Source organism: Vicugna pacos, chromosome 13, assembly GCF_048564905.1.
Source record: "Vicugna pacos chromosome 13, VicPac4, whole genome shotgun sequence".
In the NCBI taxonomy this organism is placed as follows: Eukaryota; Metazoa; Chordata; class Mammalia; order Artiodactyla; family Camelidae; genus Vicugna; species Vicugna pacos.
In genome coordinates this window covers 27,425,031-27,444,440 of record NC_132999.1, presented here as the reverse complement: position 1 = coordinate 27,444,440, position 19,410 = coordinate 27,425,031, and the positions used below count along the sequence as shown (strand labels likewise).

Below are 19,410 nucleotides of genomic sequence, written 5' to 3'. Positions count from 1 at the left end.
TCCTACTGTCCCTGTTGAGAATATTGTCTCTAAGTGGAAGGCTCGCACAATTCAGCTCCAGCACGGACCTCTTCCCTAGACTCCAGGCATCTACACAACCCCCTTTTTGACATCACCACCAGGATTGTTAATAGGCATTTAAAAAAACCCCAGCAAACTCTGGATCTTTCCCACCAGATCATGTCACCTCCCTATTTAGAACCCTCCATGCTTACACTCCTCTTTTTGTCAAAAAGGCCATCTTAGGTGCCTACAAGGCCCAGGTGAGGAGCACCATTCTCCTTCACCCCGACCTCATTTCCTGCTCTTCCCATCCTTCACTACGTTCCAGCCACACTGTCCTCCCCACTACTGCCCAAATACGCCAGCTCTGCACGGGGTATTCCTTCCAGTTAGCAAAGTACTGCATCCTTCTGCAGACAAAGCTTTGTGGAGCACAGACCTGCTTACTCATTTAAGTAGTCTACAGCTGCTTTCCCACGACACTAGCAGAGATGAGGAGCTGCAACAGAGATCAATGGCCTGCCAAGTCTAAAATACTTACTATCTGGCTCTTTATAGAAGAAGTGTGCCGACCCCGGACTTGCAGCACTTTTCCCTCAGATGACCATACAGGTTGCTCTCTCACTTCCTTCAAGTCATTGCTCAAATATGATCTCAGTGAAGCCTTCCCTCATCAATCTGTCTTAAAAGGCAGCCCTGTCCCACCCACCCCTAGTCCAGCATGCTCTCTGCCCCGTTGCCGCCTTAATATTTTTCTATAGCACTTATCGTCTGACATTCTACATTTGACTTATTTATCTTGTTTGTTGCCTGTCTTCCCTCACCTAGAATATAAGCTCCACCAGGACAGAATTCTCATTTTGTCTGTTGTATTATCTCCAATGGTCTCTGACACAGAGGAGGTGCTCAATAAGTATTTGGTGAATGAATCAATGTTAAGCACCTAGTAAATACTTACGGAAAAGGGGGAAGGGATGCTAGGCATAGAGAACTGCACGTGTGAGGGCCCGCCACCAAAGAAAGTGCAGCATATGTAAAGTACTTCTATCTCCGTAACATCAAATACTGAGCGGTATTAAACTTCACCGATGTACAGGTTTGGTGCCCTAAATGGACTCTCTTACTCAATGAGAGGAGCTGTGTCCAACTCTCCATTCTACTCTCAGTGTCTACACTTCTGTCTGATACCTAAATCCCTTCCACAGCCCCAGAAGTATCCCAGAGCTTCTGCCTCAACAGGTCTAGTAACCAGGAGCTTCTGACATAGAGACTGCCTGTTTCTTTTCTGCACACATAAAAGTTCAAGTGAAATCTCTCACTATGTAATTTTAACGAATACCTACCTGACCACAGACAGATGGAATATATTATTTTCTGTGACCCTTCATTTCCTCATTTGTGAAAAGGAGACTGTCATTTGTTTGCTTACAATTACAAAGGGTTTTTGTTGAGTACTAAATAAGATACTGTACGTGAAAATGCTTTGTAAATGCAAACATTATATAAACAAAGAAAAGAGCAGTTATGGTTATCTAAACTGCTCTTAAAAGGTTATTCTGCACGTATTTGACTTATAGGAACAAAACTCCACTCAGAGCACTTTTATATTTCTCTTTTAGAAAGATACTCCGTGTTCTTTCTAGCAATATGTTCTAATTCATCTTAATCCTTATAGCCATACTATGCCATACTTCATTAGGCTTAACAAAAAGATTCAAAGTGAAGAAATGGAGGATGAAGGCAGGGAAAATGAAAGGGAAAGAAAGCAAGGCATTGCTTGTGTGTGGAAACAGTAGAACTGAGAGTCAAGGAACATGGGTTTAAGACCCACCACTAGGGGTGTGACTTTAGACCTGGGTTTCTTAACCTTAGCACTACTGACACTTTAGGCTTTCTTGATGGGGGCTGTTTGGTGCATTGTGAAATGTTGGGCAGCTTCCCTGGCCTCTGCTCACTATGTATCAGTATTACTCCTCTAGCCGTGACAGTCAAAAGGTCTCCAGACATTCCCAAATGTCCCCAGAGGACAAAATCACCCCTGTTTTGAGAACCACTGCCTCAGATTAAGACTTGATATCTTCACAGTGTAGTTGCATCTATAAAATGAAAATGTTTACCTATCGACCTAAGATCGCTGGCTCTAAAAATGCTAAAATTCTATAAAAGATCAGAATAAAGAGGACTAAAAGTGCAGTCTTACTAAAGGGGAGCAAATAATGTCATGAAAGGAGTTAGTATTTTAGTTCAGTTTCCCTTATTACCTTAATAGATAATGATAAAACTTCCTTGTACACTCAAAATGATTCAATTATAAAATCTTTTAAAAATACAGCAAGAGAATCGGGTTATTTTCAAAAGTGTCAGTATCAAAAGACTAAAAAGGTGTAACGATTATTCTAGACTCTACATTAAAGGGACATGATAACCAAATGCAATGCATTATTTTGGATTTAATTCTGTATTTTTTTCAACACAATGATGCATTTGAAGTGCTTAATATAGAGCCTAGTACTTTATTACATGATTTTTTTAAAGGTTATACTCCATTTATAGTCATAAAATATTTGCTGAATTCCCCATGTTGTACAATATATACTTGTAGGTTATTTTGTACCTAATATTTTATACTTCTTAATTCCCTACCTCTATATTGTCCCTCCCCCTCTCCTTTCCCCACTGGTAACCACTAGTTTGTTCTCTACATCTATGAGTCTGCTTCTTTTATGTTATATTAACTAGTTTGTTGTATTTTTAAGATGCCACATATATGTGGTATCATACAGCATTTATCTTTCTGTCTGACTTATTTCACTTAGCATAATGTCCTCCAAGTCCATCTACGTTGCTGCAAATGGCAGCAGTATGGCTGAGTGGTATTCCATTGTGTGGGTATGTATATGTATCACATCTTCTTAATCCAGTCACCTTTTGATGGACACCTAGGTTGCTTCCATACGTTGGCAACTGTAAATAATGCCGCTATAAACACTGGGATGCATGTATTTTTTAGAATTAGTGTTTTTGGTTTTTCTTGGATATATATACCCATGTTGAATCCAGGTGAAAGGTATGCCAGCATTCACTGTATTGTTCTTACAACTCTTCTGTAGGTTGGAAATTTCTCAAGATAAAAACTTAAAAAAATACATCCAGTATACAAATCCAATTACACCCACAATGGATCTGTCATTGGCCATAGCACACACACCTTTACTAACATTTTATTAAATACTTTTAGCTAATGCTCTTCATTCTGTCAGTCCCCTGGGATAGCTGGAGGCCCTGTTGGGGATAAGCTACTCTGAAAAAGCAACCTGATCTGATGCTGCTCATCCCCACCCACCCTTCAGAATCACTGCAATAAGCTATGATCTCCTTGAAGGCGGGCATGTGTTTTAGCAATCAGAAGCCAGACCAGAGCCAAAGGCATTCAATAAATATTTGTTCACTGCTGAACAAACAGTTCCCATACTACTGCTTCTTTCCTCCTCCTACTTCCTCCACACACCCTTTTTAAAAAAAAAATTACTGGGGTTAAGAAAGGAGGAGTAAAAAATGAACAGTGTGTCAATCAATAGCCTTACTTCAAAATAAACTCATTTAGATTAATAGTAACATCATTAATCATTATTATAGCGATAAATGAGACAAATAAGTAGGACAATCTAGAACAAAACCAACACTAAAACTCAGTTTACTGTTTTAATTAATCTGTAGCATATTTCTCTCTCTTCTCCAGAAATGACCAACTCTGCAAAAAATCTCCTTACTGAAGCTGAGCTCAACTAAGACATGTAACAAAGCTACATGAAAACAGACTGGCAAACAGCCCTATTGTCAAAGGCTTGTTTCTTTCAGCATGCATTATGTTCTTTCCTGTCTGTGATATTTTTCTATGAGCTACAGAAAAACTTATAAAGCAGAGGGAGTGGTACTTAACACCAAAGTTCAAATGTAATGAGTAATGTCCGAAACGGTGTCTACAGAAAGACACTGGCAACAGTTCCAAAAAGTTCCTTCCCACGAACTGTAAAACAAGGTAAATACCATGACAGAAATCTGCTGTAGGACTTCCAAAATACTTGTGACCTTCAAGCCATGGTGTAGGTTATTTTAGGTAAGATTCACTTTAAGAAATGATTTGATGTACATGAATGGAGGAGAATGTGTTCCAAAATGGTGATGCAAACTAAATATTTTCCAGATCAGATTCTTTTATGTGTTTCCCTGGTCTTTACCAGAAATACAGAAGATCAGACCCTGTCCTCAAAAGACTCACAATTCAGTCTGGATGACAAATACATGAATATTTCCAATACAGTGGGTAAATGCTGACAGAGGACTGAATGTAAGGATTTCTATTCCAGCTCAAGAAGGGACTTTTAACTAAGTGGAGGGGAAGAGTAAACGGGCAGAAGCGTGAATGGAAAGAAGAGAGTATCAAGCTCTAACAGAAAACTACTGGAAAACCTGATTAACAGTGCATGTGGTATGTTAGCATTTGGAATCTTCTGAGAGTTGCTAGACTGAAATAAAGATGTCCAATACCTATCTCTGCCAACTTGTGGAGAAAGGATCAAGTACAAGGATCAGTTTGATGTCACACAGTGCTATGGACTAAGTCTCATGGTCCAATATGGCAAGAGAAGAGGAAAGAGGGAAAGGAGGACAGGCCAGGTAGGAGAAAAAGCAAGCATGTACATAGGCAAGGAGCCATAAAACAACTTGGCATATTTTAAGGCTGATTTTTTTTTAAGGTATCCTCTAACAGTTAATCAACATGCACTGTTTTATTTCTGTATTCATTAAAATACATAATTAAGTCAAGTGTTATGTTTTTAGAATATTAACACCTTCCCAAGGCATCATTCAAAATGTTTAATTTCCAACCTGTAAGTGTATAATACTTCCCAGTTCATATTTATGATAATTACTGTATTTGATACATAGAGAATAAAAAGGTAGTTTTAAGAAAGTAAGATATACAAATTAGGCATTATTTCAAGAGACTGGTATACTGACTATTAAATGCCCAGTACTCATGTGCAACTGTGGACAGACTCAGGCAGGGGATCACTAACCCTCGTCAGGTTTACAAGGATGCTAAGTAGACAGATGGACACAACACCTTCATAAATGACAGCACGTGCTCAACCTTCCCCTCCTCAACCCTCAACACCTTTTATAAACCTATCAATTAACAGGTGACATTAGAAAGTGCTGAATGAGAAAGCAAGGTAAACAAGATAAACATCTTTGAGGGAGAAAAAAATGAATCAAATGTCAATTTTGCCCCCCTAACCGAAACTAGCATCTAACAAAGGAAATGGTGGTGATTAAAATACAGCAAGTGTGTGAGGAAGGATATACTAAAGATGATCTACAGTAAAAGACTTCCTCATATCAGAAAGACAGTGTGTTAAATGTACAAAAATACTTGGTGAGAAGCAGAAGTTCTCTTCCTGACTCAGCTAGTGATCCAAGAGTCAAGGTCCCCATCCCTAAACTGATGAGATTTAACACCACAAGATCCCAATGGTCCCATCCAGCTTTGAAACAGATCTTCAATTTCAATCTTTAAATCTACAGCTTTTAGTATTGCTTATTGGAACACAGAGAGAAGAGGGCAGGAAATATTCTGTTCTACAGATAATTTTTCTGTTTTATAAAGTGTATCTTGCCAGGTATTCTTGATATTTCTCTCCCATATTATAATCATTGTGACGTGGGTGAATCCAACGTAACTCAGCATTGATTCTGATCTTCGCTCTTAACAAATGCTTGAAATTCCTTTACCACAGATATGTTTTATACTCCAACTTAAAAACCTCAAAGTAACGAAAAGCTTGCCTGTTATTCTACATAGATGTCAATATATCTGTACACATATCATGAACCAATTGTTTTTATGGTGCAAATTTATATATTACACATACATTTTTTGCCTGGTGTAACTTCAGCACTGAGAATACTGATTGTTCAATAGATGCCTGATGTCTTCTCAAAAACAAATATGATATATAAACTAGTGAAATATAGGATAATCTGCTGCTACTGTAACTCACCAAAATGAAGCAGACATCACGAGAAGGAAATCTGACAAAACGAATATTACTAATATTTTTAAAGTATTACAGTATTTTAGCAAAGACAGTTCACTCCAAAATAAAACCACAATTTTTAAAAATGATAACAAACTAAGGATTCCTAATGTTATTAATCCTAGAAATGTTTTTCATTTACATAGTTACTGCTATTTCCGACATCATTAAGTCTTTCTAAAATCAACAACATTCCTTAGCTTTAAGATGGCTTTTTTGTTTTGGTATTGTCAACAATCATAAGAGATTTTTAGACTAAACAAAGACCAGCTCGTAGAGGAATTTCTCTTTTCTTGATTAAAAAAAAGAATACACATTCATGACTTTAGGACAAAAAGTAATGACATTTAGTTGAAGTAATTAGCATCATTCTTAAAAAGAAATGCTAGTTGAGATAATAACAGATCTACTAATATTAAACACTCAACAAGTAAGTAAATACAAATTCTGTACATTCCATGGCATTAAAGAAATATCACTTGAAAAAAAAAACACTCTGTTTCCTGGCAATGGATACCACTACAGATCAAATTACATCACAAAAAATTGTTGAGGACTATTCAAATGCTTTTGATAGATCTAATCTCTTCATTTTCAACTCATAATTCTTCAAGGCCTCAATTTTCTTAATTATAACATTATAATTTATTGGGCACAGAGCAGAAGAAATCCACCAGCCTTGAAACTATAACAGAGAAGGGACTATGTGTGATTGGTTCACCACTGTACTCCCTATATCCAGCTCAGTACCCAGCATACAATCAATGCCCAATAAAAACCTTCTGAATGAGTAGCTGTTTTGTTAAATGGGCTGGTAACTGTTTTGCTGCTCTGACATTTTAGTGTAGTGTCTGTTTTTATCACTAGAATTTATTTTATATCATTATTTAATATAAATCTAGAGTTTTTCTTCTGAGAACTCTTTATTTTTTAAAAAATTTTTCTGTGATTTTTTTAACATTTTTTATTGATTTATAATCATCTTACAATGTGTCAAATTTCAGTGTAGAGCACAATTTTTCAGTTATACACGAACATATATATATTCATTGTCACATTTTTTTTCTCTGTGAGATACCATAAGATCTTGTATATATTTCCCTGTGCTATACAGTATAATTTTGTTTATCTATTCTACAATTTTGAAGTCCCAGTTTAATTACTTTCTATTTAATAAAAATATCAGCAGTCTCACCCTCTTAAAAATGTGTAAATAGACACGAAAGTGTACATTAAAGTACATAAAGACAGAAAGAGTCAAGTGAGTGGAATGCTTTCTGGAAACAGGAGATGAGATTGGGTCTGGAGCCCACCAACAGCCCCACAATGCTGACTAACAGTAGACAAGAGAAAGCCTTGTTGGCCAGGTGTGCATCTAATTCCATCCCTTTGGCAAAGCAAAGCAAAACAAACAAACAAAAAACTATGCTCCAAAGACAGCTGCTTCTAAGATACAGTCACAGACCTTGGAGTTTTGGAGTCTGGCAGGTAATCTAAAGGCCAATCTAAACACACTGGGGTTATAGATAACACAGTCCTAAAACAACCAGCAAAGCAAAACGCTCTGAGAGCTGAGATATTAGGCGAGGGCTGGGGAAACATGCCAAAAAGGAGAAAGGCAGGAAAAGCAATTACACAGAGTTCCATCAAGGCTTAAACCATGACTCAAATTTGAGAAGTCCTGCTCAACCACATCTTCTAAGACACAGTTCTCGTGTAACTGAAACTAATTAGAAACTATCTAATAGGTAGATAATCAAATATGAATTCTGGATTTTCAAAAAATGTTTCCAATTATATGTTAGGAAGCAGTATACTTTTTTCTGTATTTCACTCAGATAAAACACATATTAAATCTTTTTATATTTAATTTTCATCGGTAACAGTTATTGTTTTGTTTTGTTTTCTCAGTAGCAAGGTTTTAAAATAAATTTGGAGTGTAGGCAAAATTCTCCTAAGAATCATGATACTTTAGCTTTTTTTTTTTAAAGCTATTTTCACTTTTAATGGACACCACAGTTTGGTTTGTCTTCATTTAATAAAGTTTATATACTTTTCAGAGGCTCGTTAATTTTTTTTAATTCAGAAAAATACAGAGAGAATTAGTAGTCCTATCACTCAAAAATAATAGTACTAGTGTTTTAACACCAGCTTATTTTAAAAATCAGGTGTGTATGTCTACATGTGCTATTTTCCGAAAGGCCTGATAGCTTTTAATTTCTCAAAGATGTCAATGAATGACAAAAAGTAACCACAGATCTAGCGCAAGATGTCCATTTTACAGATGAGAAAACAGGCTTACTGACTTGAGAGGCAAACTGACTTGTCCAACACATAGACAAGAACCCTGAAGAGAAAGTCTCCCAAATCCCTGGTTCAGTACTCTTTCAAATACCATTTGACTTTTTATTTCACTTAAGATGTTTTTTCCATCCATTTTATTTCTCTATCCAATCAAATATTGTGAGCCTAGGGTCCTAGGGACACAGAGATAAAAAGAAATAATCCCATTCCTCAACCCTAATGGAAACACAGATACATACATATAAACATGTACCTTTAGTGTATCTACAAAATGCAGTGGGAGAATGTGGTGGTGTAAGACAAGTGTACCTTGAGGAGAAATGGCACTTGAGCTAATGGTGAAGAATGAATCCATGTTAGCCAGGCAGATGGATGCTGGGGTTCGAGGGTGAGAGTGAGGAAACAGATGGCCCCTGAATTGCAAGGGAGAACATGGCACTGGAAGGCAGGAGGTAAGACCAGATAGATAAGGACGGAGACCTTGAAAGAAAGGAATTTAGAGTTTACCTATAGGAATAAGGAACCACCAAAATTTCTGAGCAAGGTTATCCCATAACTAAAATTTGCATTTTACAAAGATCTTTCTGGTACCAGTGAGCAGCACAGAGAAACATTAAGAAAGAGACATGAACAAAACAAGGGTAGTAACAGAGGGGCAGACAGACGTGGCAGGAGGGAGATTTAAGGTTAGAATTAACAGGCTTTTCAATAAGAAAAGGGAGTAAGAAGTCTAAAATAAATTAAACAATTAATAGATGGTGTTGTCATCTGTATATGGAATGCCTTCATATTTTCTAGGATCTGAAATAAATTCTAAATTGCTACCAAAATGCTACATTGTAGATTTCAAACATAAGTTTCAGAAAGCAATTCAATTTTCAACCAAAATTGCCAGTGTAAGAGTGAGAAATGCAAAGAAGGAAAAAAAAGCCAAAAATATTGACCTGTTTATGAAAACCTAGATTCTCAAAGTACACAAAGCAGAATTTGAAAAGTTTTGACCACAGATTATCTGACCAATGAATCTTTCTAGAAAAGATTTTAATTTCACAAACCATTTTGGAAACCTACTGATAAAGAATGTATCATGTTTACTAAGTTTTTTTAATAAAATATTGCTAACATAAACATTAAACTTAAGTAAGAGCACATCAAATGCTGCTACCTGAATTCTACAATGCAAATAACTGGCTAAGACATTAAGGAAAGCAAACGGTGTGCTGGAACTTATCTTAAGAAGTGAGTCTTTGGCGGGCACCTAAGATGCTACTTATTTCTAAGAGGAAAAATAAAATCTTCAACTTAGCCCTAGAAAAACCTTTGTATCATGGCTGAAGCATTTTCATTTCTGGAAAGATTATCAGAACACAATTTTGACTTAATTGTGTTAGCTCTTTTCTTCAGAACAATTAAAAATAAACCAAATCTAATGTCACCAACTACTAATATGAACTCAAAAATTTTTTATAAATCAGTTGTGACTGAAAGATGTTTCAATATTGAACAATAAAAATTCCTATGATAATAATGAGAATGAGAAATACAAACTTACAGAAGAAACTAAAACTCCTTAGAAGGAAGGTGAGAAAAAAAATTCACTTTTGAAAATGAAGCACAACTTTCAGCAGGGCCTCTGCAATGTAGAATTCTCAGACTGAAACGTCCCTGTATCTGAATATCTCAGGTACCTGAAAGCGTACTTCTTTATGAGCCCAGCTTTCTTCCTCTTTCTTTCTTTTTTTTTAAACTAAAATCTTGCTAATAAACTGTATTACATATCCCTGACCTTTCTTAAAAAGAGCATACTGCAGCTTTTTCTTGAGCATGGCATCATTAAGAACAGTTAAAATCTTAGGGTCACACAGCATGTAAAGCTGCTCCACATCACCCTATACAAACTGGCAACCCTGCTTTGCTTTTTTCAAGTTTCTCTGTCCCCTCTCATACCCCTGAGCTGCCACCTGTCTCTTCTCACTACTGTCAAGTGTACTTGCCTCTAACAGCCCATCACCTCATGTTTGGACTACAAAAAACTTCATTTGCTACTTGTAATCTGATAGGAAACCAAGTATTAAAACTTATTTGAACTATCTTTTTTAAAAAAACAAGCTAAAACACATGAGTGAAATGCATGATCTTTAGGGCATTAAACGTATGGGGGCATTTTGAAATGGTCTGAGCTTATGCATTTTACTTCTTATTTCTGTGTTCCAAATAAGAACATTTCCTAGAAAACTGAACTCCAGACATGAAAAGCATTACTGAACTAATCTTTCTAAATATAATAGTTCTTATTAAAAGTTTTTCATCTTCGCACTCAAATTCAAACAAAATACATGTAACATGGTATTTGAGAAGTAAGCACAAAGACACCTAGTATACTGATGCCTGCTATTTAGGTTATATTACTGTTGAAACCCTTTCCTCAGATTGTTAAAACATTACATTTATTTTTCTAATATCATAATGGGCTTCAAATTTTAAGCTAACAGCATTATTACATTGTATAAAGCTGTCACTACCTACTATGATTTCACTAGAATACACACTCATTGACAGGTAATTCCTTCATGCCAAATTACAGTCACTCGAGTAGCAAATGGCCAGGTATTTACAAGGTAGGAACCAACCATTAGATAAACTCACAGGCCTAATTCCCAAAGGAAATATATACTAGATTAGAAAAAAAATTCTTATTTCAAAATTAAGCTTTGAGACTCCCTATTTTTATTTCATTTACTTTCAACTTATTTTTGGAATTATTCTATTGTTAAACTCTAAAATCTTAAAATAGATTCCATTTTAAAAAAATGTATCAAATCATGGTAAATCACAACTACATGTATTCAAATCACAAATAATAACTAAAGTTTACTTATCTGAGATTCACTTCACACTCAAATGTGCTAGGATTGTGTATTTTAGGAAAAAAAAAGGACATGAATTTTAATATAAACCTTAATATATTATATAACATATTTTATATATAATGTATGATAACTTTAATTCATGTATAACTACCCACTTAATACCAAAGGGGAAAAAAGAAGCAGAAATGAGTTAAGGAACTACATTATGTGATTTTGTGTGTGTGTGTGATTTATACATATTATAGGAGGGCCAACTTTGGGGCTCTTAAAAACAAGAAAAAAAGCAATGAAATCTTGCAATCACTTCGGACAAAGCCCTTCTCAGAAATACTGTCCTCAATAAAACAGGAACAACAAGGAGTTCACACAGTATTGGCGTGATCACAGTATTAAATGTCACTTCTAGGAATATTAATTATCACAGAACTAAACAGCTAAGAAAGGTATTCCTAGTTGGTAAATTAAAATCTCTCTGCAAAAAATTTTCCATTTTAGTTTTTTCTAAAGACAAAACAAGGAGACTTATTGAATAAGGTACATTTCACAACTGTTACATTTTATAAGGTGCCTATAACAGTACCTGGTTCTAAATTCTAACTCTTTGGACAGGATCACAATTCATAAAGGACCAACTCTCCCAGCTCTGTGGAGGGTGGAACCAGGCAGCATGTCCTTAGTAGTGGCCAGCAGGGTTGACATTAGCCATATAAGAAACACTGAAGAATTCTGACAGTGGGTATGTTAAACATCTGGATAAGTTATTTAGGGCAACAGTGAGATCTTACTGTCTTTAATAATAGAACAGACTCATACCTGCCGAGGAAAAGTTTTGAAGTAATGCTATTCAAAATCAAAACTGGACAATTTTTCAAAGTCCCGTCCAGAGCCAGAGACCAAGAGTCACATATACAACTACATCCAACAATACTAGTAACAACCAAACACAACTTTCTGCAAAGCAATACCTTTACTTCTGTGGCTTTCTGCAGTTTATGTGTTCTGCTAGATATCTGGGTCTTTTTAATCTGCCTTCTCCTTGTTTCTACTGAACCAGAAGTTAACTGCTTTTACTTTCCAAATTTTAATTTTTAAACCAGATCCTAATTATAGCATGGGTCCAAATTACTAAACTGATTCATCTCACTATGTGACCTTGGGAAGTCACTTCTTGTAAATGAGAGGCTTGCACTAAGATCCACCAGAATGTAACCTCCCTGTTCTGTCCACCACTCTATTCCCAGCTCTGGGACATGGAAGGCATTAAATGTTTACCAAATAAGAGGATCATTCCTGTCCCCAAGTGACAAACATAAAATAAATGTAATCATTTTACTTTCTTTTTTTTTAACAATTAGATTTTAATCTGTATATTCCCAAATGTTTTAAGAGGACACGGAAATTGAAATTTCCTATGGAGCAAACAGAAATTTGTAATTTCAAACAAAGTACTCATTTTTTAGAAATAAAATGAGTGGATTACACAAGAGTTGCCAATCTTCACCCAGTTTGTCACACTTCCCTTTTCTTCATCCCCTGTAACTCATTACCATGCCCTGTCCCTTTCTCATTTGAAAGGAAGGCAGCTGGTAGGGAGAAAGTGCAATGGACTTGGCAGTGAGTGGGTATGAGCTCTAGTCCCTTCTCTTCCATTAACTGGCTTGTTGGGGACACGTCACTTCCCCTTTGGGGCCTGCAAGGCATTTGTAAAACAAGGGAGCTAAACTAATTCTTAATTTCTAAAGTCTTCTGCTATAAAAATCTACGATTCTCCTTTCATTCTTCTCATTACCCTGTTCCTAATGCCTTGATTCAGTGCTTGCCAGCCACATCATTCCTAGACTTGTACAGGAGCCTCAAAATGTTTCTCTACCCATCTATTTTTTCCTTTTTATCTTAAAATGAATTCAACCCTAAAACCATGAGTTGAGCAGAGTAAAAAGCACACTGTCTTTGAAGTCAGAGACTGAGTTCAAATTCAGACTTTGCCACTAACTAAGCATAGCTCTAAAATGGTAATGTTATTAACTATCTCACTGAGGATCAAATAAAATGTATAAAAACACAGTGCCTGACACACTGTGGATGCTCAACAATGATTAGCACTCTTCCCTATTTTCCAAGACCAAATGCCTCAGGTTCCCACTGTCTACAGCAAGAATTACCCAGAAGCTACACAGGCAGCATGCAAGAAAATCTGTAAAACTAGAGGCAAATACTGGGTTAAATGTTCTCACCAGGCTCCTGTGTGCCAGGAAAAGTGTCTGCCTGTTTTCCTGCCAATACTCTTTTGGGTAAAGCAGCCTCAGTCACCAGCCCCTCGTGAACTCTCAAAATTAAATGATGCAGCCAAATCCACAGGTCAAGAGGAAATGAAAACTTGACATGATTCTTCAGAAAGTCATAGATTCTCTGGATTTTACATGAAAGCAAACTCCTCAGCCCGTCATTCACACGAAAAGAAGTCAGTCCCAATTCTTAGTACTTAAACGTACAGGCAGTACAGCTAATGTTCAAGGATCACCAAGCAGTAGAATTTAATTTGATTTTTCAATTACTGAAAATTTAAAGGTGTGACAAAAGAAAAAAAGTAAAATTTCTCACAAAATGAGGATACATTGAACTTTGTAGAGCTATACAAACATCTTCAGAAAAAGCAACGGTTTTCTTGATTTCAAAACTGGATCAAAACTAGAAGGAACAAGGAGAGGAGTGATGGGGATTTGCAAAGAGAAGCTCATTTCTTAAAGGGACTTAAAGTACAGTTATTTAATTATATGGGAATTCTTCCCCAAATTAGGAATAGTTACCATCTTTTATTTCCATACACTAGTCAATGAGATAGTTGAGTTACTGGGTAACGGAGGGCAATCAACCAAGTGTGTGGAAGTCTGGAAACCCAAGAGTTCTTGTGAAGAAACCTGGTTTTTTGAAGTGTCACCTTTCCCAAGCCACTTCAGCCCAAGCAACTGCTGCAAAAGCACATAATTAAAAGGATGTAACATTATTTAAGAAAAAAATTATTTCAGGAGGCTTAGCTTCATTAAGAATTATCCAAATTCGCTTATCTACTTAAAGACCCAAACCACTAGTCTGAAAGCAGGCCAGCCTGCCCTACCGGACCCTTGAAATGCACTATCCAGCTAATTGGACAAAAATTCTGGCCATGAGCTGCCATTTTTCTGCAAAGTAATGATTCACCAGCACTGTTGTTTCTGGTCGATCCTCTTTTAAAAATCAGAGATCAAGTCTGTTTTCTCCCCGACATTCTTTGCTCACAACCCAAACAGGACGAATCGTCTCCACTCAGACTTGAGATGTCTGATCAAAGCCATTCGTCTAGATGGCCCTTTCTCCTCAACGGACTCCTCCTCTCCCATTATCTCCCACCGTGTCCCGGTCCCTCTGCACAGCACCCTCAGTGTTGCTACAGTCCCTTTCCCCCGTCTAGTTTTCCCTCATTTCTGACTTAACTGATGACCAGTACTCTGCTTACCCAGACTCCGTTCAAGCTTCTTCTAATTCCAGTCTCATCACTGCCTAGCCCCTCCTGAGTTCTGACTCCTGCCCTGGTCTCTAACCTCTCTCAGTCTAATCCCCATGGTTTTAATACCTGACCTTATTAACGATAGTTCTCCCGCCTCCCCGCAGACTTTATTGCAGCTGAGCCCCCTCCCCCACCTTATATCAATTCTTGTCATTCCTGGCCTCTGCCCCATCCCTCTTCATTTTAGACCCTACCCAATCTCCTCTCTTTCTGGTCCCGGGCTAAAATCCAAACCCCATTCCTAACCGCAAGTCCTCCTGTGACCCTAGCAAAGGCCACTACTCTGGCTGGCCCATCCCACTTTTTCTCTGACTGTGAACCTGGTACCTCCCACACTCCTTCAATGAAACCCTGGCCACGAAATCTCTGACCCCTGCCTCGTCTAGTACTCCATTTCTGACCCCCCGATCCACACGTCCCCTCCATCACATACTCCAGGGCAGTGTGTCTGTGTTTCCCCCATCTCGGATGCCCGCCTTGGACCCTCCGCCCCATCGCGCTCAGTTCGAAACCTGGGAGACCCCTCCCCACCCCACCGCGCAGCCATGCCTGGCATCCCTAACTCCCACTGACTCCCTCTCCTATGGGTCCTTCTCCCCGCTAGACCCTAGGCCGGTGACCTCCGTCCTGACGAGCCAGATGCCCCACTGCCCGTCTCTGCGCCTCCCCCGCCCCGCGCCCCCTCCGCACTCCAAGCCCAGTGGGGTGTGTCCCCTCCCCAGAGCACTCTGGCCCACTGGCCTTTCCCGCGGGGGTCACGAGCCGCCCCTCCTCACCTCGGCGTCCACCACCTCGTGGTACGCGGGCGGGGGGTCGAAACCGCCGCCGCCTCCGGTGCTCCCGCCGCGGGAGGGGCCACTGCCGCCGTCGCCGCCGCCGTCGCCCCGCGAGCCCCCGCCAGGCCCGGGGCTGGGGCCGCCGCCGCTATCCATGGGCTCGTAGCCGCCGTAGTCCAGGCCCGGCCGCTCGTTGGTGAGCAGCGCCACGGCCTCGTTGATGTCGTTCTTGGCCAGGCGCAGGGCCTTGCGGATGGTGGCGGGATCCGAGAAGCCCATGCACAGCAGCGTGGTCATGTGCTGCTCCTCCTCCGATTCCATGGCTCGGGCCTCCGGGCCGCGCCGGCCGGCGGGCGGCGAAACTGCGGGTGCCGGGCCTGGCGGGCCGCGCGACACGGCCTCCGCGCCGTCCCCGCGCCCGGGCGGGCCCCTGCGCTCCTGCGCTGCGCGCTCCCCGGCCGCCGGGCCAGGCTGGGCGCGGACGTGGGCGCCGCGAGCCGAGCGACGGCGGTGGGGCTCTCAGGCGCGGCGGCGGCCCGGCCCAGCCCTGCGCGCCGCCATGTTGGCCTCTTCCTCCGCCTCCGCCTCCTCCGCCCGCGGGGCCGCGCCTCTACTCCCGGAAGCCGCACGAGCCGCCGCCGGGCCAGCCGGTCACGGGCGAGGGTTGGGGGGTGATTTTTCTTTTTCCTTTTCTTTTTCTTTATTTTAAATAGATGCGATAAGGGAGGAGCTGCGCCGCGGAGCGTTTCTAGGGTGAAAAGGCTGCCGTGAGGCCCGGGCGGAGGCGAGAGAGGATTCGCCGCCGCCGCCGCCGCCGCCGCCGCCGCCGCCCGCCCATTCCTCCAGCAACAGGTTCCCCCGGGAGCGGGAGGGGCGGGAGCGAAGCGCAGCTCGCAGAGCGGAACGTCCCCGAAGTCCCCGAGCCGTCGATCCCGCCCGAGGCAGACGGCGCTTCCCCCGAACCTCCCCCGGAGTCCCCGCCGGACCCCACCTCCGGGACTCGCTCGCCCCGCCGTGGCCTGGAGCGCACCCCATCCTAAACGGAAGGCACTCGGCCGCTACTGTAATGCACCCCCAACCTGGTATGAAATGCGTCGCGGTCCTGGAGGAAATCCTCCCTCCGAGCTATCTGAGATACCCCTCAGCGCCGACAAAAATTCAGGCAAATCGACCCACCGGGCTGAAATGCATCCGCACATACGCTTGATGTACATCCCTCCAACTCTCGCTGAAATCACCCTAAACTGGTTAAAATTAATTCCCAGCCCTTGTTGAATTTTCCTTCCAACAGTGACTGACCACCTACCCCTACCCAACCTGACTGGATTCTACCAAACTCATGCTGAAATCCATTTTTACAACCTGAACTCTAAATCCCAGTGCTCTCTGTGAAACCCTCCCCAAACTCCAGAATGCAGCACCCTCCTTCAGCAACAGACTCATTAGAACACCTTGGACCTCTACCTCTGCTTCCCTCCTCATGTTCACCCCACCACCCGCATTTTACTGCACCGTTTGGTTCGGTCTTTGTTTCTGCCCTTTAAGGAGGGGACCGCAACCCCTCTTTTTTATCTCCTTTGCAGGAAGGGACCCCACGCTGTTGATTTCCACCTTTGAACATTCCTCTTCCTCAACAAAGGCCTGCTTTCTTTGCTTTCTCTTTACACTTTTAGCGTTAGTGCACCAGGGCCGTATCTTTAGTCCACTGACCCTACCATCTAAGCCCTGGTCTTTGCTGTTTTTCCCCTTTAATTTCCTTTAATTCATATTTCTCCTAGGTTTCTTCCTCCTCCTCCCCCGATGCTTTTTTGGTGTCTCATTACACACTAAATTAGTTCATCTCCTAATACCCTCACCCTGGTTTCCTCTTGAACCCTCAAGTCCGCCATCTAACCTTTCTCATCTCATGAAATCCCTACTGTTGCCAACCCAGCTACTCCCTAAAATCCCCGTTTACCCTAAATCTTAAATTAGTGGCAGTTTCCAGAAATTTTCTCTGCACTCTCTTCATTACCATCCTTTTCCCTGGATGATGAGCCCTTCCTGCCCAGTACTTGCTACCTACACTTATAAACACCAGCAATTTGATTTACAGGGTGAATTTATCACTGTTGTTTACATTTAAATTAAGTAACTGTATTTGTTATATTGAATAAAGATTAGATTATAGACCAAAGACTAACACTAATACCTAAAGGAAGTAAAGTCTCTTAATTTGTTAATGAAAATAACAAAACTTCTTTCTCTAACTGTTCTGAACAACCAAACAGAACCTGCTAAGGAAGAGTGCCTATAATTGTATCAGGTCACAGTGTGTATATTGAGATAAAATTTTATTAAGTGTTATTAACTTCTAGGTACTCAATGACATTTAAAATATTTATCTGTGGCATATGAAGAATAAAAGTAATCTAAATCAACCCAAGCAGCCTGTCACAGAGTACATTTAATTTTATTTAATTTTTTTCAATAAATATATACTCAGTATTTGTCAGGTACCAGGTACTGTTACTGGCACTGATGATGCAACACTAAACAAAGCAGACAAAATTAGATTATGGCAAAGTGATGACATTCAATTTTGCCTGTGTTTAAAAGAGTTAATTCAGTGACCAAATTTAGAGATGCATTAGAATGGAAGAGAAAGTAATAGGTAAAGAAAAAAAAATGTTTTGCCACTAAATTATGAAATGAAACCCAAGAGGTGATGAGACAAAGCTGATCAATTCAGACGGCACATGAAAAGACTCATCAGCAGTGGCAGGTTTATAGAACACGACAGAGGAAGCTGTGCTGAGCTGAGAAGAGGAAGCAGAGAAGGAAGCAGAGAGAAACAAAGTCTGTGATAAAAACTGGAAAGGAGCCATGCAAGGCTCCAAAAAACAAGGAAGGCCATTTTTGAACCGGATCCTAGAGTGACTGAAAAGGCAGAGTGTCATTTGAGGATGCCAGTAGTATAATCACACTTTTTTGCATGTAAGAAAGGATGTGAGCACTTTAAACTCTGTTGAATTGGGGTAGCAGGAGAGGGGCCTGTGGTATGAATATTCATGCCTTCACTTACATTTTTATTGCAGTAAAATCTTGAAGATGTTAAAAGGACTCATGGATAAATAACATTTACGTCACATTTATCCTCATCTAGAAGCTTCTGGAAGAAAAAGAAATAAGTCTAGAAAAGAAGTATAATGGACTGTCTTGAAAACAAGGTATGAGAGGTTTCTAATAATAATAGTAATTTAAAACACATTTATTGGATGTCTTTTCTGAGCCAGGCTGAGGACTAGGGAGACAACTGTGAGCAAAACATGCACAGTTTCTGCCCTTTTAAACTTTAAAGGCTTTAAAGGAGATAGACAAGTAAGCAGTAATCATTAAGTGTGATAGGTGCTTGGATAGGGGAATTTCAGGAAGTAAGGGGCAAATGTCCTGCTCTCTATGGGCATAAATTATCAAATCTAGGAAATCTGGAAAGTTTTCCAGAAGAAATTATACTTAAACAATAATACAGAAAGTAGGAAAGCCAGGAAAAGGAACATGAGATGAGGGGAGAGCATTCCAAAGAATAGGAACAGTATGTGCAAAGGCCCTGGAGTGGGTGAGAGGGGAGCAATTTAGAGAAATTAAAAGTCAGTGGAGTGTGGCTGATGTGAGAATTCTAGAGAAGTAGCAATGAGAAAGGCATCTAGAAAGGTAGACAGACACCAGATTTGAGAGAGCCACTTAAACTGTGATAAGGAGTTTGAACTTTAATCTGAGGGAATGGGAAACCACTGAAACATTTATACAGAGAAGAGAGGTGATGGATGTTA

At 40.1% G+C, this 19,410-nt stretch overlaps 1 protein-coding gene and 1 long non-coding RNA gene across 4 annotated transcripts in view; both read right to left on the bottom strand.

The window, feature by feature from the left end:
- USP24 (ubiquitin specific peptidase 24) overlaps window positions 1-15,923 on the bottom strand; it is a 119,699-nt gene extending 103,776 nt beyond the window's left edge. For both annotated transcript variants that reach the window (XM_072974371.1, XM_072974372.1), the window contains exon 1: window positions 15,599-15,923. In XM_072974371.1, the coding sequence (XP_072830472.1) occupies window positions 15,599-15,919 (321 nt within the window). In that variant the 5' untranslated portion in view covers window positions 15,920-15,923. The remainder of the gene's footprint in view (window positions 1-15,598) is intronic.
- On the bottom strand, window positions 13,494-15,427 carry LOC140700909 (uncharacterized). 2 transcript variants are annotated; one of them, XR_012079662.1, is made up of 3 exons: window positions 14,772-15,427; window positions 14,086-14,247; window positions 13,494-13,966 (listed from the first exon to the last, which is right to left on the bottom strand). It is a non-coding gene; the product is annotated as an uncharacterized lncRNA (long non-coding RNA). The 2 variants fall into 2 exon arrangements; XR_012079663.1 differs by having other exon boundaries at window positions 15,256-15,427.
- Window positions 15,924-19,410: the final 3,487 nt, after the last annotated feature.